This window comes from Mesoplodon mirus (genome assembly GCF_964341445.2).
Source record: "Mesoplodon mirus genome assembly, chromosome: 7".
NCBI lineage: Eukaryota > Metazoa > Chordata > Mammalia > Artiodactyla > Ziphiidae > Mesoplodon > Mesoplodon mirus.
Genome location: NC_138983.1, coordinates 122,080,708 through 122,103,645, shown reverse-complemented (window position 1 = coordinate 122,103,645; position 22,938 = coordinate 122,080,708). Strand labels below are relative to the sequence as shown.

At 46.4% G+C, this 22,938-nt stretch overlaps 1 protein-coding gene across 10 annotated transcripts in view; it reads right to left on the bottom strand.

The window, feature by feature from the left end:
• NCAM1 (neural cell adhesion molecule 1) overlaps window positions 1-22,938 on the bottom strand; it is a 325,922-nt gene that overhangs the window by 46,357 nt on the left and 256,627 nt on the right. For 9 of the 10 annotated variants that reach the window (XM_082626844.1, XM_082626835.1, XM_082626842.1 and 6 more), the window contains exons 2-8: window positions 19,179-19,253; window positions 17,285-17,503; window positions 16,090-16,233; window positions 15,580-15,717; window positions 14,154-14,271; window positions 13,561-13,727; window positions 5,435-5,577 (exon numbers count right to left, since the gene is read on the bottom strand). In XM_082626844.1, the coding sequence (XP_082482970.1) occupies window positions 5,435-5,577; window positions 13,561-13,727; window positions 14,154-14,271; window positions 15,580-15,717; window positions 16,090-16,233; window positions 17,285-17,503; window positions 19,179-19,253 (1,004 nt within the window). The remainder of the gene's footprint in view (window positions 1-5,434; window positions 5,578-13,560; window positions 13,728-14,153; window positions 14,272-15,579; window positions 15,718-16,089; window positions 16,234-17,284; window positions 17,504-19,178; window positions 19,254-22,938) is intronic. The other variant, XM_082626840.1, reaches the window with a different exon arrangement.

Below are 22,938 nucleotides of genomic sequence, written 5' to 3'. Positions count from 1 at the left end.
AAGGGGGTTCAGGTATTTTCCTACCCACATCAAGACTTTTATTTATCCAGCACTGGGGAATCTACTATGCTTACAGTTTTTCTGATTTCATGCTGGGAGTCAAAACTATCATACATGCATTATTCTTTTTATTAGATGGCATGACTGCCTGATTGTCCCTCACGTTCAGATGGAAGAAGAATAGAAACGACGCCAGAGACACAGTTAATGCAATCCCGGGAATGCAAATGAGTTAGCAGACATTCAGTAAGAGTCCACTAAATGCAAGGAGCTTTTGTGAGACATGAGGATGGAGATGTTGAATTATGTCACATGATATTAGCATGAGGAAGAAAGTGAGAACAGAGGAACACGCATAGACCAAAGGAACAGTGGGCCAACATGTCAAATGTGGTTGCCATTTCCACATCACTTAGAAGCTTGTCTGCCACATGCCAGGGCTGCACAAATCAAGACAATTTTCAGGGGCCCTATCATATGGAGTTGTTTGTTTTTCAGATACGATTCTTCCTGTGTCTCTCCTAACTTACTGTGGTTTTGTGGCTTTTAGAATAAGTAGGTGCTAGTAACACAATGCTTATAGTAGCCTGACCTTCTACCTGTGTGCCTGGTAGGATAATAGGATATATCTTGACCCTGATCATTTGATGAAGGCATGTAGCCCACTTTAAGACAACCTGATATGCAAATATACATACTTAAAACCTAAACTAGTATATGATTAGCAGTGCTCCCAAAACTGTTAGTTCCAGTTTCTTTTAATATTTGCATGTTTTATGATCTTACACACAAGTCTGTAGGAGTATGTATACAAATTAAAGTGAAGTGAAGTGATAGACACGTATCCTAAGTATTCCCTGTTATACTTCTGCCCACATCCTGGATAAACTAGACTCCAGCTGCTCAATGCAGGCACCTTTCCCAATGTTGAAGAGTGAGCACCTGTTTTATATTGAATGAGGAATTCTCCCTGGTGAAAAGAAACTTCAGTTTCTAGGGAATCCAGAATTTCAAAAGGTTTCTCTTTTTTTGTAGGATACTCTGTCTACTCAGAATTCAAGGTTCATGAAATGCCTTTCACTTATTTCTATCTCTTCTGATCTCAACTCTTTGCCCCTCTCCTTCTCCTTAGACATTAAGGCTTCACAAGCCTTTCTTTCCCAGTCTCTTCAAAGGCACTGATACATTCAAATGAGCACACACTGGACTTGTTCTGCCAGGGAGAGAGTATGTAAATTACCATCCAGGGCTCTCACTCAATATGTAAATGGTACCTGGAATTTGGCACCGCTCACTGTGGGTCTTTAAAATACCTGGCAATTTAAAAAATGAGCCTCGATAGGATGGGTAATAAAATGATGTGGATGCACAAACTTTCTTTGTATCTGCAGTTACCACAATGACCTCCATACACATCGACCAAACTGACCCATTACAATATTCAAATTTTTTTGGTCAACAGACTAGTGACCACTAAGAAATGGATTAACTTTCAGACAGATGATCTCCTCTAATGATCTCAGTGACCCAAACTTAGCCTAGCTATTATCATGTGTTGAGTGAAACCAACTCAACTAGCTGAAGCCGAACGGACTGATTATAATCAATCTTAAATGAGTGACTAGACTAAACCTAGAGACATTGTCAAAGACAGAGTGTGACTTTTGGGCTCAGTGTAGTGGTGTTTGCTTTTCTTCCCTTCTTTTTTAAATGAAGAACATCAGTATTCCATTAGAAAGTCACCACAATCCTGTGAGTGAAAGCCTTTTCTCCCTTCTCCTCCTAAAAAGGATTAACACTAGATTCAACTAAGCAGTGAAGCAAAAGACCAAGCTGCTTTCATCAGCTTCTGTTGTCACTAACTTTATTAAAGGAAGCATTGAGCCTTCCATGAAAGTCATCAGAATCATAGGAGAGCACCAAGGCATTATGTGCTTCACCTTCTGAGCCACTCACCCCAGGGAATCACTGGTGGCATTCTAAGGGCTCTGTACTTGACCATGTTCCAGTCAACATTTTTATCAGTGACTTGGACAAAGATATTTCAAAGAAGCATTCATACAAGGTTGGAAGCAACAGCTAATAGAGATGCTAGATGGCAGTTGCATGGGGAAGGCTGAATTGCCTGCCCTTGGGTCTTGTGCTTAGAACTGGGGTCACCATCGACTGCTATACCCCATTACTTTTAACAAACATAGATAAAACAGGGGGGACCTCCATTGGTTGAAATGCCCTGGACCCAAAGAACTCTAAGGACAGTTCTGATGAAAGCCAGTCCTGACTGGTCAGAAAGATGGACTAAAATAGTCGTTCTCAAGCCAAGGAATGTTTCTGTATGTGACACTTTTGGTAACGACAATGATTAGAGTTCGTTACTAGCATTTAAAGGGAAGGCACCAGGGATGTTCAATATCTTGCAATGCACAGGACAGTCCCAGTGAAGAGAGAGTCTTCCCAAACTGTCATTTGTGGCCCCTCACTGAGAAATACTGGGTTGCAACAAACAAAACAATTTTTAATAGAAATAAATATAAAATTCTACATTATTGGTTAAGCAATCAATTGCATAAGGGCAGGACAGGGGATATGCGGCTTAAGTGCAGTTCATGCCAGGAAGAACTGGGCATTTTAGTTGATTACAAGCTCAACAGGAGACAACAGAGTGAGGAAACTGCTAACGGGTTAACGTGATGTTGACAGCATTTCAGTGTCCAGACCAAGGGAGCAATGAGCCAGGAAGTCTGCATTAGCTATACTGGGCACCACAAAGTTATAGGGGACACTAGGGAAGTGAAGCTCTCTAGTACAGGACAACTAGAAAGGTGAAGGGTGTGGAAACCGTAAGATAAGAGCAGCAGTGAAAATAACCGGATGGGTTACAGGACAGAAGGCTGAGTAAAGGAAAACTGGAGAGCTAGTTAATGGCTCTCACACAAAGGACTGAGTTATAGGGGCTGGAAGGCTGAGAAGTGGCAGGGGCACCGAAGCAGGGCCTCTTGACCATCAGTGTTGGCCATCTGACTGCAAAGAACTGACACTGTCACCCTTCAAGCAGGGGCTGAGTGAATTTTTGGCAGTGAGACTAGAGAACCTCCAAAGGACCATTCCTTCCAACCTTCTATGATTCTGGCAGGTTATGTGATCTACTTTCTGAGGAGGCTTCTTTCCCTTCCCAGGAGAAACAGTTGGCTATTCTTACTGCTCAGCGCATAGTCTTGACTTTAAAAAGAAAACTGTTTTCTTCCCCTCCTATAATTGTGTGACTCTAATAATCTTGATACCTAATTATCAATATGTATAATGCAACTTCAGCTGGAGGAGAAAACGAGGAGCAGCTGCCAAAGTAAAAGTGAAATTTACTATCTGGAGACCACCTGACTCACGAATAGGCCATCTCTGTTTCCCAGTATAAGATGGCTATCATGCCTCTTTGATGTCAATAGGTAATGAACAGTAATAGCAATTTTTCTACACAGCATTTCGTTTAGGCAAATATGCTGATCTGGGGTCACATCACTGGCCAATTTGGAAGGCTTGTTCTAACATTGATTCATTCATGTTGCAGTAATGTCACCTGAAGGCGGTCCACAGTAAAAGAAAGCGCAACACAACCTATGTGGCTGGGCTTAAATAATTATCTCAGATTGAGACTAATGATCTACACTGATAATTGAACTATGCAAAGCCTACTTGGCTTGAGATGGTCTCTGCTAGACATCCTTGGTTTTAATATTTAGGAAGTATGAGTGTGTATTAATACCTGGTTTTTTGTTCTTATTCTATAAAAATGAATTCACAGATACAAGCCAGAAGTGCCCAGCTATTAAAGGACCTGAGGTAGGCACAAATCTTAATAACTCTTCTGGTCTAGCTTGACCGTTGAGCTACTCCTAGGAAAGATATAGAATTTAAAACCATCATTCATCTGGGGTCGATGTTATTTCTGTCCTTCCCTCTAGATCAAAGATATACACTGGGTCATTCTGGACAAATCTACTCTCAAGCCTGATGTAGAAAAATCTGCCAGGTGGCAGCCCTGTGGTTTAAGCCTTGAAATGTACATTCAATCCACGTAACACACATGATGGGAGCTAAAATCTGAGCTGAGGGTTTAATTCCAATGTTGATAAAGTATCCAAGTAAACTCTACATTACTTAATTCAGTTGGTTTTCACAATATCAAACAGCATATGCAAGTTTCAAAAATACTTAGCAGTTCCTCAATTGAGTTTTTGTTAGGTTGAATTCAACTCTGGAGGTAAAACTTGCAAAAATTAATGGGTTTTTTTGGAACAGCAATTTCTGTTCCTCTTGATTTAGTTTTGTTTTCTATTAGTAGGAGAGAAATCAGTTCTTCAAATGCAAATCCCAAATTTGGCTCTGAAATTTCACGCTATCCCTTTTTAGCTTTATTTAAGTATACCCTCTCTAGGGATTTCCTTTAGGCAGGCAGAAGAGTGAAGATCTATCTTTTGTGACATTCTAGTCAATCAGCAATCCATTATAAATGTTCTTTAAGGCTAAGGCCATTACTCCTTGAATAGGTGACAAAGCTCTGGCCAACTAAAATGAAGCCCATTACTACAGGATATATGAGATGAGATTGGAGAAGTGCCATAAGAAGGTTTAAGTTGCTTTAAAACCAAGCTTCTTCCTCCCCCTGTCTTTTGGCCCACTCAACAGCAAAAGGCTGCCTGATGTGGGGTTCCCTCAATTTTTATAGACTGTTAATAATAAAGACAGCTTTTCCAGTGGCCTATAAATCCATGTGCTTGAAAGCTAAATCTTCCCAGTCATTTAAATTTGCCAGGAAGGTTGCTGTAATATTCTTCATCTCTCAGAGAATATATTGTAGAACCTGGTATAATCATCATCACGTAGAAACTGCCAATTATTTTTGCCTTTAGAACAAAATGATATGCAAGTGTGGCCGAGAATACAGGCAGACACAAAGGCAACCAAGCTTTTGTGCATATAGTGCATGTAGAGCATGAACACACAAATCACAAGGAGAAGAATTAACAGGCTCATCATGATCCCTATTAGTTCCAGGACACGTTTCCTTGGGTGCTCCTGAGATGATGCTAATATCACCCAGTGCACTGGGACCGTAACTTTCCTTGTTCCTCCCAGCTCCATAACCTTGGTTTGAAAATCACTATCCCCTTCCTCCCTGCAACGTCTAACCTAACCATACCCACTAACATCACACCCCTGCAAATCCATGCAAGGAATTGTGCCCCTTCCATCTCAAGGGGATGCTGAGCAGGCCACAGTCAGGGCAGGCTGGAGGAGGGGGGTCATAGGACCCGGCTGCAGCCTCCAGTGACCACATCCCATTTTCTGGTTCACCGAAGAGGACTGGGCATGGGGCAGACTCAATCCACGTAGAGTCTGCATTCCATGGCCCTGAAACTCTTGGGCGACATTATACCTTTTCTTCGCTGCTGATGTTTCGGGTGGATGTTCTCCAGGTGATTGAGGGAATGGGGTCTCCTGAGGCTTCACAGGTAAGTGTGACCTGTTCCTCTAGTTCCATGGCAGTCTGGTTCTCTACGTAGGTGATTTTGGGTTTTGCTGAAAAGACAGAACACTTCCATGAGTTTGACATTTTTTTAGCTTTCCAGGTTTGAATTATAAAGGCACCATTCAACAAAGGTTATCAACTTATTAATCATACGGCCCTATTCTAGGTGTTGTACGAGTTAACGAGCTGAACCCCCCCAGCAGCTTACAATGGAGCAGGCATATGACGATACCAAAGTGACAGGAATAACAGTGTCCCGTATGGGGCGATCGCCAACGGTGGTGGTGCAGGAGGCCTGAGCAGAGGAAGAGCTCTCCTCTGGCTGAGTCTTCATGAGGAGACAGTTTTGGGGCTGTCTTTGGGGCTGGGTTATGAGATTTTCAGTACATGGATCTTTGGGTGGACACGGAGTCATTCCAAGTGTAGAAAGGCACGTGAATGAAAGCAAAGAAGCAAGAATGTGTGGAGAGAGGGTGGGGAAGAGAGCAGAGCATCAGGATCTGCGTGTCTGTGCCTCAAAGCAGTGGGAGACAGTGCTGGAGCCAGGCAGAGAGCATCTTGATTGCATGGCTACAACTCTGGCTTGAATTTTATCCCCTACCTGGTGGAGACCCACTGACAGTGTTTAGTCAGAGGAATGAAATGCTCATTTGTATTAAAGGAAGGTTAATCTAGGCAAAATTGAAGATGGAGAAAACCTGAAGGTGGGTAAACCAACCTGGAAGCCCTGGCATTGCCCCAGATGTGACATAATACAATCCTGAACGTCCTCTCGGTGGTGGTGGTAGGGGAACGGAGGAGAAAGGGCAGCTTCAAGAGAGATGCTGAAGGAAGGCTTTACAGGAAGTGGAAGTGAACAGAGGGCAAGTAGAGATGGGAAGAATCCAAAGAAGAAATTAGGAGTCCAAATGACTCTGAGATTCTTTTTTTTAATTATTATTATTTTTTTATTCTATTATTATTATTTTTTGCAGTACACGGGCCTCTCACTGTTGTGGCCTCTCCCGTTGAGGAGCACAGGCTCGGGATGCGCAGGCTCAGAGGCCACGGTTCACAGGCCCAGCCGCTCTGCGGCATGTGGGATCTTCCCAGACCGGGGCATGAGCCTGTGTCCCCTGCATAGGCAGGTGGACTCTCAACCACTGCGCCACCAGGGAAGCCCGACTCTGAGATTCTTAATACCCTAGGAGGGTCGTGTTAGCATTAACTCAAGTAAGGAAATGTGGTGGGTGACTCACTGGGGGCTGGGGAGTGGGCTGGGGCTTGGGAATAAGATGAGTTGAGATGAGCTCATTTCCCAAATGTTTTGGGTAATGCAAGAAAGCACAAGCATTCGAAAGCTGAGTTTATATGTAAAAACATTAGAGAAAGTTGAATTTTCCCAACTTAAAACAATTATCCTCTGAAATCACTATACTCTGAAATCCATCAAAGAGAAAAGATAACACTGCACAAATATAACTTATTTCACTAATAGAGAAAAAGGTCAGGCTAGATAAATAAACAAACAATAAATAAATCAGAATTATGGATAATTTTTGAAAGAATTACGTTTCCTTTATATTCAAATTCATACAGTAACTCCAAGTAGACTAACTATTAAAACTACTGCCTATTATATATCCTTCAAGTTGAGGCCTTAATTCTGTTTTAATAAACAGAAAACAATGATGGAGCTGTGCAAATATCTGCTTCTATATAAGATGACTCATTTAGTTCAAATATTCTCCTACAGTTAATCTGTACTAATGGCCTGCTGATAGCAAATCCTTTTTTAAAAAATAATTAATTAATTCTGGGGGGCTGTGCTGGGTCTTTGTTGAGGTGTGCGGGCTTCTCTAGTTAGTGGTGCCTGGGCTCCAGGGCGCTGGTGGGCTCAGTAGTTGTGGTGCGCGGGCTTAGTTTCGCCACGGCATGTAGGATCTTAATTCCCCAACCATGGATTGAACCTGCGTACCCTGCACTGGAAGGCGGATTCTTGACCACTGGACCACCAGGGAAATCTCTGCAAATCCTTTTTTTTTTTTTGAAATTTTTTTTATTGTGGTAAAAGTCACATAATATAAAGCATACTATTTTAACTATATTTAACTGGACAGTTCAGTGGCACTAAGTACATTCACATTGTTGTACAACTCTCACTGTCATCCATCTCCCAGATTTTTCACTTCTCAAAACTGAAACTCTGTCATTAAACACTAACTCCCTATTCCCCCTCCCTACCCCCTACCCGCCAGCCCCTGGCATCTACCAATGTACTTTCTGACTCTATGAGATTCCACTTACACGAGGTACCTAGAATAGCAAATCCTTTTTGATGGCTAGCACCCAGGCACATCTCAATCCAATGTGGTCAAATGATTACAAATTTGAACTGATGGAACCCATATGAGTGAGGTTTTCCCACAGGAAGGTTCTGTGTCTATCTTGATCAACAGAATGTTCAAGGAGGTTATAACTCATATTGGATGGAGTAAGTGCTAAAGTGTGTTGAACAGAAGGTTTTAGAGAAGCAAAATAAAAGTTGCATTTCTCTACTGTTAAAATCACAGATTGAGGGCTTCCCTGGTGGCGCAGTGGTTGAGAGTCCGCCTGCCGATGCAGGGGACACGGGTTCGTGCCCCAGTCCGGGAAGATCCCACATGTCGTGGAGCGGCTGGGCCCGTGAGTCATGGCCGCTGAGCCTGTGCGTCCGGAGCCTGTGCTCCACAACGGGAGAGGCCACAACAGTGAGAGGCCCACGTAACTCAAATAAATAAATAAATAAATAAATAAATAAATAAATAAAATAAAATAAAAACCACAGATTGAAACGTTAAAAAATCAGCCAAACAACTGAATTTACTGAACTGACAGTTGGTTTGGGGTCTGGAGGCAGCCACAGGAAGGCTGACTTTCTGGCCTCTTGGAACCTACATGGGCATTGTGATCCAGACAGTGTTTGCTGAGCTTGTCTCACTCCACAGTGCTTTGTCCTGGCAGCAAAAGGTTAGCAGAAGACAGACAAGGGACAGTTAACATCTATTAATAATATCTGGTCTTGGTGACTCCATTTCCCAGATGGTTATAAAGGCTACACTGTGTAAGTCTTTGAACAAGGCAAAATATATTCTTGTTAAAAACATTATTAACAATGGCTAATGTTGTGTGGGCCACAGAGGCTGTTGGAAGGAGGGCAAGCTTCTTGCTGGTAACTTATTCCTTTCTGCACTTCAGAAGCAATGCTATTGTTGGCGTTAACTGAAGGCTTAGAATGCTGCCTTGGAAATAGGATAGCAATACCATTTATTGTCCAAGTTGGGGCATTCTGGAGAGTGAAAGGCATGTTCTGAATAATTACTCTGGGACAGTGGGCTTCACTGAGCAGACAGGGACAGATTTGGGGTCAGGCTGCTTATGAAAGCTTCCTTCCTTCTGAACACCAGTACCTAGAAGAATCTCTCCAGGTTTTATCTGTGGATGGTATGTGCACCATTTTAATGAACCTCCGTTCTCGGCCCTTGTGACTTTGGATCGCTGTTTTGTTCTCCACCTGCCGCCATGAGACTTAATGCCTTAGAATGTTCCATTGCACCTCTCCCCACAGACCCTCCTGTGAGCACAGCTGTCTTTGTGAGTTTTCTAAGCATGCTTGCTCTCTCCATCCAGCACATCCATGGCTCTGCACCCAGCCACTGAGGGCCAGACTTGTCTACTCTAACTCCAATCCAGGGTCCTGCAAGGCGACGGAGGGCTCCAGGGCCCCTACTTCCCTGCACTGAGGTGTTGGGCATGACAGGGTACCCCTTCCTTCAGGAGTCTGTTTGTCCTTTGCTGTAACTCACAAGGACTGCTTTGGTCCTAAGGGGTCAGCTAAGCAAAGCTTCTGCCCACTGGTGAACTTGCCTCAGACCACAGCACCATGAGGTCTCAAGAGCATTCGTACGAGCATAATAAGAATCTGTGGAGAGAAAAATACTTCTTCAGAAGGGCCCAGGGGAGGGGAGCAATGGAAATTCACTGCCAAGTTTAAAGGAAGGTAGGATGCTCTTAGTAAAGAGAGCTTCTGGCTGATAACTAGGGCAGTGCATGCTGGAACACGTCCCTTTCTTAGGAAAAAATGGTACTACTTAGGGTAATTACGATAGTCCCTAATTTAGATATGTCCCTTACACACTAATTGCTAGCCCTTCTTGAAGCCACAGTTCTGAGAACTTCTTTACTATCTAAGCTTCAGGCTTCTTTCCTCTTCTGCCTCATTGCTGTAACTCTGCTGCTTCTGGGGAACCTGTCCCATTTCTCCCCAAATGCTGGTCCCCGATGGCAAGGCAGAAGGCAAAGGAGAGGGAAAAAGGGGCTGAAGAAAGATGAAGCCCCAACTAGCTAGCCCTTCCCCACCTGGCTCCCAGGCCTTAGTACCAATCTCCAAAACCCATGGGGAGGCCAGAAGGAGGAGGAGAGAAAGGAGGTCAAGAATGTGAAATGAAGAGAGAAAGGAGGGTACACATGGGGTACCAGGTTGCTCCAAGGAGACCATGTGAACTTTCCTCAGGATATTACAGAGGAGGATGGGGCCCAGATTAGAGGTGGGTGGGCCCGGAGGATGGGGCGTCTATGATCCTTTTCCCTGTCTCTGCAGGAGTCGGCCCACCTCTCCTCGTTTGCTCTACTGGGCTGCCTAATGAACATTCTCCCAGCTGCAGTCTTGGGAAAGAACTGTGGTAGTGGAGTGAGAGAGAGGGAGAGAGAGAGAGAGAGAGAGAGAGAGAGAGAGAGAGAGAGAGAGAGGGAGAATGTGTGTGTGAGAGAGAGTGTGTGTGTATGAGAGACAGTGTGTGTGTGTATGAGTCTGTGTGTGAGTGTGTGTGTGAAACAGAGAGACAGAGTGTGTGTGTGAGAGAAAGAGTGTGTGTGAGAGAGTGTGACTGTGTGTGTGTATGAGAGAGTGTGTGTGAGTGTGTGAGTGTGTGAAAGAGGGAGTGTGTGAGTGTGTGCATGAGAGTGTGTGAGAGTGAGAGTGTATGTGTATGAGATAGCGTGAGAGTGTGTATGAGAGTGTGTGTGTGAGTGTGTATGTGTGAGAGTGTGTGTGTGTGTGTGTGAGAGAGAGAGAGAGAGTGTGTGTGTGATGCAGGAGGGAATCTGTGGCGAGGGAGGAGGGTGGAAATACAAATCCTGCCGTCCCACAGTTCCTGCATCCTACTTTCCCTGCCTCCTTCCCTGGACTCACCCACCCTCTTCACCTCAGCACAGCCCCACGTGGCTCTTGACACTACACATTCCTCCTTCCTGGGGCAGCCATCGCCACCAGAGAGGCCTGGAACAGAAGCCAAGATCTCTTCTTGACCAGCCAAGTTAGAACTGAGTGTACTTCCGTAGAGAAACCACGTATCCCATGGAGGTAAAGGCAGAATCCACTAGTCATTCCATATGGAATTCAGATGTAATATGTGTTAAACTGGGTTTCATGGAGGAGTGACCACCATTGCTAGCCCAGGGAATGGATGTGAAAGCTTGGGTTTGAGTCCCGGCTCCTTGGGTAGGACACCTAATTTCTCTGTGCTCAACTTCCTCACCTGCAATATGGGGATAAAAATTAAATCTACTTCACAGGATTGTGATGAGGTTAAAAGAGGTTATTTATGGATAGTACTTCACATACAATGTGCTAGGCACATTATACGTGCTCACTTTGTGTTGGGTAGTATTATTATTACTTTATGGAGCTGATATCTAAAAGAAGTTCCTAAAGACAAGTGACTACATGTTTCCAGGTTCATCTCCCTGCCACATACATTATGCTTCATTCATATAAATCTGATTATGATTCCCTCATTTATTCAAACACGGGTGTCTATTATATGCCAGGTGATGTTCTAGGCCCTGGGGGTAGGCCTGTGAGTGGAGCAGACACAGTCCTCATTCACAAGTTCACATTCACCACAACATTGGCTCTTCCAGCCTTGAGGCCTGTGTGGCCTGCCCTGAAAGGCTTGCCCACCTCTCCTGCATCTGGGAAACTCCCACTTGGGAAAAGCATATCATCTTCGAACACTTCTCTAACTTCTGTCACACAGGACCAGAAATCAAATCTTTTCTTATAAAACACTGTGCGTATTGCTATTATGAAGTCATTATAATGGGTTGTCATTAAAAATTTCAGCACTGATGATCTCCGTTAGCCTGTGAACCCACTGATGAGAACAGAGTGTATGTTATTCATCTTCGTAACCTGGGCAATGGCTGGGCCCACAGCTGGTACTCAAATGTTGTTAACTGACACCATCTATTATAATTTATAGGCTTATATGTTTATGTCCCTTTCTGTGCTTCTCAGGGTCAAAAGACCATACCTTACTCATCTCTGTAGCCCCTCGCCCAGCAACAAGGGCGCTTAGTAAGTATTTGTGAAAATTAAGGGATACATTAACAGATGCATCTGTCTTTCATCTAGAAAACCTTAAAATCAGAGTGACTGGGGTAGATAAGTCAGAATCCAAGAAAAGACTGTCAAGAATATTTTCCAAGAAGTTTAGCTTCACTTTCAAGTATGTACAGTTAATTTAGACCAAACTGATAACCGGTTTGTAAGCCCATTAATTAATTGTCATTAATGAGTAAACAGGATTCATCTGGGATAGCGGGTCCAATTGCACATAAACGCTTGATTTTCAAAGGTCTATGTTTACAAACATCAGTGAGTTCTCCTGATCAGGCTAAACAAGCGGGTCCCAGGCAGGTTCCCAAAGCGCAGGTGCTGGAACCACCAGGGAGCTGCGTGCGCCAGGGCTGCCCCTGCGGTGTCTGTACTCTGGCAGCACCACCTATGGTGGACTCACTTATCTGTGTGTTTTTTTTGTTTGATTTTTTGGGTTTTTTTTTTGTGATATGCGGGCCTCTCACTGTTGTGGTCTCTCCCGTTGCGGAGCACAGGCTCCGGACGCGCAGGCTCAGCGGCCATGGCTCACAGGCCCAGCTGCTCCACGGCATGTGGGATCTTCCCGGACTGGGGCACGAACTCGTGTCCCCTGCACCGGCAGGCGGACTCTCAACCACTGCGCTACCAGGGAAGCCCGCTTATCAGTGTTTTTAAAAAAGACGGGCAGACAGAGCTGAGAGCCACTAGGTTAAACATCTCTCTGCCACAAATTCGTTTGTCAAAGTCAGGTCAAAGTGCATTTCAGCTCTAAATGAACGGAAGTTAACTGAGTTTATAGAGACGAAGTGAGTAGAGATATGGAGGTTCTTTTCATGACTTTTAAGACCCTGCTTCACACAGGCCAGGGAAAGAAAAAATGGAGACAGAGGCAGCCACTTGGTCACTAATATTTAGCAACGGCCTATTCGGGAGTCTGGCGCTGTTTGGAACGACAGAGATAAAGTGACGTGTAAGAGTGGAGGCAGGAGAAATAACTCCCCAAACCAGTATGTAAATGAGATGAGTTTAGGTACGGAGAAGGGCACTGAAGAAGAGATGGGTGGGGTGAAGATAAGGGAGATGCACTGGCCAGAGCAGGGAGGGAAGGATTCACTGAGAAGCTGATCTGAATGATGCACTGACATCTGGATTAGGGATGACACGAGGGCGGCTCACAGGTGATCTGGGGAAATGATATTCCAAGCAGAAGAAGCATCTAGCTTAACAGCCCTGAGACAGAGAACAAGCTTAGTGTGCCTGAGGGAGAAGAAGAGGGCTTCTGGGCTTGGAGAGCTTTAAATGTAGAGCACAGCAGAGGCATGATGAGGTCAGGAAGGAAGCCAGGGGCTAGCTCAGATCTGGCCTCTGCTGACGGCAGGGAGTCTTGATTTTATTCTGGTTGCAATAGGAAGCCACTGGAGGATTTGAAACAGAGCGGTGGCGCTTAAGGTTATTCTGGCTACTGTGAGTGGGAGGGGCTGAAGGGGACCGATGCATGGCTTGGACTAGGGCCGACGTGGTGAAGCTGGCGAGAAGTGGGGTAGGTTCCCAGGCAGAGTGGACAGGGTCTTGCTGATGGACTGTGTGGGGTAAGCGGAACTGTGGCAGAGGGGTGACCTTGACCCCCCGTCCTTACCGAAGACCTTGAGGTGGATGGACGCATCCTGCTCGCCGGCCTTGTTCTCGGCAATGCAGACGTACTCGGCCTCGTCGTTCTTGTCCACCTTCCTGATGGTCAGCTCAGAGCTGTCGTCGCTGAAGAGGTACTTCTCCTCCTCCTCATTCTCTATCGGCTCCCCGTCCCTGCAGGGCACAGAAATGTAAAGGACCGTGATTTTGACTACAGAGCTAAGAGGTTAATTTTTCATTAGTTTCCATAAAACGCGGACCGAGCCCATGCGAAAGACGGAATCTTCAGAGAAAGTTAAGACGCCAAATTGTACTTCCTCGTGATTCCTCTACCCAGACCCCCGATTCTGCCCAAGGGCTGCAAATTGCGCCCCCCGAAATTCCAAAGAGAACCTCTGGTTCTGCCCCACAAACTGAAAATGAAGGAATCCAATGCACACACAAGGCAAGAGGACCTGACAGAAAAGAATCCATTCTGCACCCAGAGCTGATGCTCCTTAGCCACCCACCCCTGTTCCCTTGAAACGTCAACACAGGACAGGCCCTGCAAGGTCTCCTTCTCCACTGGTCGGTGATAAAAAGTACGAGCCAGTTTCTTACTTTGTCCAGCTCATGGTGGGTTCTGGGAAGCCTTCGGCATCGCACACCAGGGTGACGGACTGGCCGAGGTTGGCGGTGGCATTCACTATGCTCTGTCTGGCCTGGACGGTGGGCGGCACTGAAGGAAAAAAGGACTGTCAGGGGTGGCGGGGAAAACTTGGAAGGACCCGCTGGCCCGGAGGAGAGGCACTTCTGGGAGACCCCAGGTCAGACGGTCAAGAGTCCTGGGCAGCTGCCCAGTTACTGTGAGGGATCTAAGTTCAGGTGTGCACTAAATAATTACTGTAAACTGGATCAATAATTCATCCACAGATGCACATTAGTACTTTTCAACAATACATAGTATTGTTATACATATAACAATATATAATATTGCTTTTCAATAATATAGATTTAGAAGCTATATGAGTATGTTTTGTTCATTTTACAATGGTATTCTATTTACAGTGGCTATTTATCATTATATATTTTCTTAATCAATGCATACCAATCTTACAACGACCATGATTGATGGAACTTGACTTTCAAAAGGGGGCTCTTGGGCTTCCCTGGTGGCGCAGTGGTTGAGAGTCCGCCTGCCGATGCAGGGGACACGGGTTTGTGCCCTGGTCTGGGAGGATCCCACATGCCGTGGAGCGGCTGGGCCTGTGAGCCATGGCCGCTGAGCCTGCACGTCCGGAGCCTGTGCTCCACAGTGGGAGAGGCCACAACAGTGAGAGGCCCGCGTACCGCAAAAAAAAAAAAAAAAAGAAAAAAAAGGGGGCTCTTGATGTTGGAAAAAATTAAAAACTCCTGCTTCTAGTGATGAAATGGTTAATACCAATTTGAAATGCACCAGCTCACCAAAGAGCGACATTTCTCTGGGACTGTCACAAACAACCCTGTGCACAAACTATTTTTTACCAAAGGAACGAGAGGGGGAGAGTTTGGCAAAAAATATATATCCATATCCAAAGCAATTTAACCATGATTTACTTATTTTCTTAGTACTGACATTTCCTGTAAACATCTTGTAAATGTCAGATCGATTCCATGGGTGTGTTTATTTGACACTGCAAATTAAGATTAATAAGCCCACAGACTATGATTCTGACTGTTCTGAGGCCTGAATTGATTATAATATTTTCTTTGAAGACTGAACCAGGGGACTAACTTAACAGTTACAGTAACCTCAAGGACAGTGAAGGATGAATAAGAATTTACTAGTAAGCATGGGGCAAGTTCCTAGTGTTATAAGATAATGAAGGACATTCCAGAACTGCACTAAAAGTCCCCACCCTTGAGGGAGACCCAAAGACAAGTGTGTTTAAAAACAAACAAACAAGACAAGGCAGAGGTTGGGGGTGGGCTGTGGGAAGGGGTGGACTCAGTTGCCATGGATGAGCCAAGGTTGTACCCGTGGAGAAAGCAGAACAGATCTCCTCACCATTCACAATGACCTGAATGTCCTTGAAGTTGATCTCCCCGCGTGCCAGGATCCTGCCTTCACAGCGGTAAGTGCCCTCATCTGTTTTCTTGATGCCCCGGATCTGGAGGTAGTTGTTGGCCAGGACTATGAATCGGACTAGAAGAGACAAGGCACAGGTTCATCCAAGGATCGGTCAGAGGACTGGTATCTGCAGGCAGGTGGCTGAGCCTTTCCTTATGCCTGCCTTCAGGCTTATGGGGGTGCAGGGCCAGGGAGCGGGGAGAGGCTCTAAGCTGCAATAAGAAAATGTGGCCCTGGCTCCAACATAGAGGCAAGGGCAAAAGTCTATTGGAAATCTGTCTTTTTCCTTGGAGAGAAAGTCAAGTGCTTGAACATACAAGCTCTAGACATGCAACCTTTGATCTGGAAACGACATGGGGTTTGGGGACGCTGGAATCTGAGTTTGGGCTAGAACGCCTCAGAAGCTGGTTCAGTGGCCCAGGGGAAAGGGCAGCTACCAGGTCTCACCATCTTTTTTCAGGATGACATCTCGGCCTTTGTGTTTCCAGATGATGGTTGGGGGGAGGGAGCTGACCACATCACACACAATCACGGCATCTTCCCCCTCCCTGAACTCCTGCGGGGTTGGCGCGTTCTTGAACATGAGCTTCTCTGGAAAAGGAACAAGAGGAGAGTGAGGAGAAACGGCTGGTTCTCCCACAAAGATCCCTTTTCACTGGCACCATACCACTTGGATTCGAGTCCATATATACAGTGGTACCAAAGGGGGTCCCACCCATCACTTGGCCAAAGATGCAGGCAGAGCAGCTGGCACGAGGAGGGGAATATATCACCCGTGTTTGGCAATTAGTGTCTATTCAGAGTGCTAAATTTATCACATGTTGTGCAGAAAAGGGTCTACAGAGGGAAAGGATTGTCTTTACCAAGGGTCTTTGCCATGTGGGATGGAGCCCATGAAACACAGTGCACAGGTAAAATGAACTGGTAGAACATTTATTCTACAACTAATAGGAGGAGCCTCCAGTCCTTCCTCGGTCTCCCACTCTGTCTGGCACCCCATCCCCAGCCTGTCTACAGCGGAAAGAATTTTGAAGAACAAAACAGAAGAAAAGCAGGCTTATGGCAATAAATACTGTGACAATCAATACTGTTCCATTGGCTGTCACCCATCATTACCCTGGCCAACAGGACAGATGCATGATAACAAGGTAATGAGATGCCACCTCCAGGCTGGTTTCAGTGGCAATGGGAACTACCCATGCTGAGTGGCACAGAGTGTTCAGATAATAACCCCACACACCCCACCGAGCCTTTGCACTCCATTACCAGCAGGAAAAAGTGAAATAAGAGGGGATAAACTGAAGTGTGTACAACAGTCAGTCAACCCTTGGGGAAGGGAGAGGGGAACCCATCCTAGTCCTCTGGGAATGGTGTAATTTCAATTTAGAGAATGGAGGCCAGTGGGAGGTAGCTGTGACCAGCACGAACACAGCTGTGAGCTTGGAGTTGGCTGAGGATCATTTAAAAACGTACTGGAGCTCTTAGCTTGATGCAGAAAAGACTTAGGGAAAAGGAGGAAAGGGGCCCTGTCAAGCCCTCAGTGGGTCCGCTACTCCATCCCGCTCTCTTTGCTACCCATGTGCCTTCCTAGACAAAGGAGAGGACAGGGAACCCAGAAGAAGGAGAAGGGGGAGGATCTTACGGAAGATCTTCACATTGACCGTGGCCTCTGACTCGGTGCCGTCCTCTGCAGTGACCACGCACTTGTAAATGCCGGCATCATCGATGTTGGCATTGTAGATGGTGAGGGTGGAAGAAGAGTCATCGTTCCACACCACCGAGATCCGCTGCTGGTTCGGGGTGAGCTTTTCTCCATTGGGGGAGAACCAGGAGATGTCTTTATCTTTGGCATCTCCTGCCACTAAAGAGGAAGAGATCATTTTCAAACCACTGATGCTGAAAAGACAACGACCTCTCCAGGGTGACAGTGGGTACTCAGTATGAGCTACTGAGCAAGAGCTCATCAGGCTTGATGACAAGGGGTGGGGGGATGACCATTCATGTTGGTGGTTTCTGCGTTTAATTGTTATGTCCATAACAGTATTTGGAAAGAACTCAAACACTGGTGCTGGTATTTCTCATAGTGGTCCCATCCCTAGTGAGGGAAGAGAAGAGATATTTATTGGGACCCACTGTGTGCCAGGCACTAAGCTAGGAGCTTATAACCTCACAGAATGGGGGGCAAAGGGAGTTAGTATAGCTGGGATCTGAGCTCAAGGCTAGCTGGTCTGAGCCAACTCATCAGCTTGTTTTCCAGGGCTTAGATTACGGTCTCTTAAGTGGAAGATGAGACGATGGTTAGTTTTGGAGTGTAGACTCCAACCACTTTCATTCCAGCATCTGCCTGCACAAACTGGCATGACTGTCATTTCAGCACTCCCGCCTTGGAGAGGCAAATGCATCTGCCTAAATGCTGCAAAGAAGGTAGCCAGCATTGCCTCTGCATCCTTTCCCCAGGCACCTTGGGATACAGCTGCTGAGCTGTCCAGACACTGAGCTGGAACAAGGGCTCTGGGATCCCCAGACATGGCTTTGCCCTGCCTCTCCGCACAGCACCCTTCCCCAGCCCACACCCCCCGCCCTGCAAAGATGCTTAGTGTGGAAATGAAGCAGCCTTCCTTTCAGGGCCCATCATGTTCTCAGTAAACATCGCTATCTGCAAGATGTACTATGGGCTCCACGGCTGCATGTCCAGATCCTTTCAGTTGCTGTAATGAAGGCAAAGCTGGAAGGAACACATCCAGCGGCCACCAGCCGCCTCATCTGGCGCAAATCATGACAGCATTTCAAGGCTCCTCCCTGCCGAAAGCGACTTGCTCGATGCCCGTTTACACCTAGCTCAGCTCTTTCCTGGTCCTTTCATGTTCCAAATCCCAGGCATGTCACATACACAGACTCCAAAGCCTCATATGAAGCCTTTCCTCCGCAGGACATTTACTGATAATGAGCTGAGCTGTGGAAACGGGGGCATATTTTCTAAACAAAAGACGAGGACACCAGGTCCAACAAATTCTAAGCTCTGGTTGGGGCACTGGGACAGAATATTGGAATTCACTAGAGAGCTGGGAAACCCAGGGCACCTGTCCTCACAGCAAAAAGAGGTACTGGTACTCAGTTTTCTTTCAGGCACTTCTTAGGCCTTCTCGGATTTTCCTGCTCTGGGGGATTGTAATAATCCGTACACTGACACACTGAAGCATTCTTTCTGCACCAGCCCTGATCTCCAGTGTCATTCATGGGACTCTGGATGTACATGACACAGAGGGTCTGGGGGCTGTGCTGACTCTCCTAAGAAAATCCCTAGACCTCCTCCATCAGGAAGCAGAAGTCCACACAACACATTTCGCTGTCCTGGGGCAGCCTTGGTAAGGGAGGGAAGGGGGTCTGAGCACTTCCCTGGCTCTCTGGTCACTCTGAGAGCCTGCCACAGGGTGACCCGAGATTCCAGGTGCACTGCGATCAGCCGGGCAGACACAGCCACTGGCTCTGCTCTGAGGGGTGGGTTTCCTGAAATGCGGTGTGACACGGGCACTTGCCTTGGCATAGGAAGAATTTGGACTCTCCGACGCTGATTTCCCCTTGGCTGGGAACAATATCCACCTGCAGAGAAACTGGAAAAGACAATGTCCACTTTAGATTTCTGAGACAGAAACCAGAGCTTTGATTCCAAAACAGAGTCTCCCCGCTCACGTCAAGAAAGAGTGAAGATAGTAGGTTGTTTGGGTTTTGAGAACTTGTCACCAGAGTTCCTCATGCCGGGGCCAGGAGCAGACAGGGTCCAGGCCATTCCCTGTGGAATGGGAATATCCTCTATTAGACAGTGCAGGGTCCCCTGGAGGATCTGGGGGTGACCTCTGCGCTAAAGGTTTCTGATCCTTCGAGAAAGCTTCGAGTCCTGCTCCAAATAGCAGCACGTCTGGGATTCACGGAAACAGCAGCCCAGCCAGTTCCATATGGATCATCAACCTGCAGCATCCCCACAGCTGTGTTAAGAGGGAAGCCTGCCCCTCCACAACCCTGCACAGGGTTTCCTGACACTTCCCCACACCATGGAGCCTAACCACTACGGGGAAGGATTCAACGTGAAGATCCAAACTGATTTTGAAGCAGGGGGTGCCAAACAAATGCTCACCTTACCTCACGACTATAGGACCAATACACCTCTTTGCATAAGAGGAGACAGCAATCAAACATCGTCACCCCAAGTAGTCAGTCACCTCTTCTGAAATGCTGGAGTCTGTGCCCTGCGGTCCCCTGAATCTCTTGGCCACTGCACTGCAATATTGGAATATCTATACGCTCCACTCCACCCGTAAGACAAAATACGTTGCACCGGATCTCACAGATTCCTGTATTCATGGAGTTCCTCGTTGATCTGCTTAGAGCAGATAACTGTTCCTCATGAAAGTATACTTTTAGGGAAGGAAAAATGCTGTTATTTATTGGGATTCAACTTCCTTCTGCCTTTCCTCCTCTTTGGTGAAGTAAATCTGCAAGCTAAAGGCTAAGGGACGTTTGGTTCAATGCGTGTAGCTTCTCAAAGCCGGTACGAAGGAGGGGCCTGGACAAAATAGACCGAGTAATAGAGCCTCAGCTAGCCATTCCTTCGAACAGCCATTTTCTCTTCACAGTAGAACGGAGGGAATGCTCGTTGCCATGGTGACAGCCTTGCAGAGCTGCTGTGGGTCTCCGTCTGCGCTCATTTGATGAAGAAGCAACCATGGCTGTGCTCAGTGGAACAGAGGGATCAAAGGGCCTGCCTGGGCGGGGAAGGGGGGGCATGGGGGCAACTCAGCTATCAGGGGCGCAGCCTTCCTAACTGTCCTACAGACAAAGCAGCCCATGGAAAAACCCAGCAGAGGCTGCAGAGAAAGGGATGGCTCGGTGGGACAGGAACGGAATGGGGGGGAGTGAGGGTGATGGTGAGGAATCGGGAACAGGCTGGGAGAGGATCCTGAGGGCTGCACTGTGAGAATACCAAGTGGGAGACCAGAGACTTCCAAATGCTGGTTCAGAAGAAATAGTATAGTGAATGAAGGGTAGCCTGTCTCTCCCTCAGTCAGTTTGCTGCTGATGACTCACTGGGGGCCGAGGATGGAATTCTTCCCGAGCGCAGTGAAAGGTCTTCCCCTACCTTTCCTGAATTTCACCCGTAGTGCACAGAGCTGCAATGGAATAGAATGCCGGGGCCATGGCACCCGGTGGGGGGGGCAGGAGTGCCCGGCGGTGGCAGGTTTCTCCCATCACTCTCTTCTGGATGGAGTCAGGGACACTGAGTTCTAACCTGAGGGAGCCGAAGGGGTCCCAACCATCACCATGTCCCGCCTCTGATTTTCCAGATCAGAAAAGAGAGGTAAAGTGACTTCCCTAAGGTCACGTCTAGTGAGGACTGGGGTGGCCCCAGAGCCCAGGCCACCTGGTTCCCAGGTAAGTGTTCTTTCTGTTACGTAAGGCTGTCTCTCTGAGTAGGGGATAAAATGTTTCCACACAGTTTAACAAATAATCCTGCCAACCTGAGGAACTACCTTCAGATGCACATACCCTCAGAGAACAGAGCAAGCCTGCAGTATCTGGGGGAGCGCGGGGCCCTACAGAGAGGGCTACAGGCCAGTGTCATCCATCTTAAGGCCGACCAGGACCTTTGCGATCCCTGTCTGTGGCTCACATTCCATGGAACAACAGGCCTATGAAGCCCAGAAGCTGCGCCAATGCCATCTGTCACCTAAGTAATGGTCCTTTCTGGAGTTTACTGGGGCATTCTTTAGAGAATGAGAGGCATATTTCTGCCTGGAAAGTTCACTGGCCCATATGCTGTGTATTAGCAGCCAGCTTCAACATATGGATCCTGTTACTCTCACAGAGCCCTTACTGCTTTGAGAAGGATTTTCTTATCCCAAGTGAAAAAACAGCCTTTATTTTTTTCAGCTCTTTTCAAACAGAACATGCCTCTCAAGAGGGAGGAGAACACGGCAAGGCTGAAAAGTTTCCATACTCAAATGTGGCCAGTATCTATCTTTGGGCCAAGGAGAGAAGTGAGAAATGAGAATTACAAAGGAACTCCTGGCTTCACCAGATCCCATGCACACATTTATCATCACAGAGATTTTTTTAAAGAAGAGATACCCATTTAGACGCCTGACCTTTTGCACACATGGAAAAGATAGTGATTTCTCCTTCCAGACGTCAGTCAAAGCCAGGTCAGAGGAACCCCAGACTCTCTGAAAAGTCAACGCTTGGATGTTTTCCACCGAAGCACAATGGCTGATTATTCTTCTCCAAATGCAAAACCTTGAATTATTAGGTTTAATAACGGTAAGTGGAAATCCTGCTCTAAACCCCAAACTCTTTCCCTTCACTTCTTGTGGCCTTTTCCTTTATTACTATATTAGTTCTCTTACTGCTCCCAATAAAAATTCCTGCCTCGACTTTCACCTTTCTCCAGTTGCAAATATAACTGAAATTTCCTCACCAGGCCTACCTCAGACCCTTTAGAGCAACTATGAAAACACTTCTTCCAGAAAAAGTATCTCATTTCTTGCTTTGTAGAAACACGGTGTGTCATCTTAGATGCATCCAAAGACACACGCTTATAAACACAGGTAGTTGGAGCTGGCTGGGACCCAAGGGCAGGCTTTCAGTGTCCTCCCATAAGGACTCATCCCCAAGGCCTCTGGCAGCCAGTTCACACTTTCTGGTTTACAAAGCACACTTTGTTACTTCCCTTGAGGCTCACGACAATTCTGGGGTATAAAAAGGCTGATACTGTAGTCCCCATTCCACAAAAGAGGGAATCAAAGCTCAGGGAAATGAAACAACTTGCCCAGGGCAACTCAGCTAATAAGTAGTAAAGTGAAGATTAAAAGTCATCTAATTTTAAGGCTCCAGCTCTTCCCTCTACACTCCATAACTACCACTAATCTTTTCTTGGCCTCCTAATGGGCCCGTTATTGTTATTACCTATTAGTTACCATTTGCTCTCTTTCTAAATTATGGGCTAGAAAGAGCAGAGTGTACAAACATCTTATTATCAGGTTGCTGCCATCATTACTACTCTGGTTAATTATAATTGGCCTCTCTGTTCACAGATAACCATAGCATTATAATTCCCATTTTACAGATGGGGAAGTGGAGGCTCAGAGCCCTAAGTAATGGTAATAGTGGGGTCAAGATTCAAAGCCAGGTCAAATGCATCCAAAACCCCAGCCATTTCTCCCACACTGTTCTATCCCTTGTGAACAGACAGAAAAAGCTTCTCTTGAGAATGGAATGAGTCCCTTCTCCATGTCTCATTTAAAA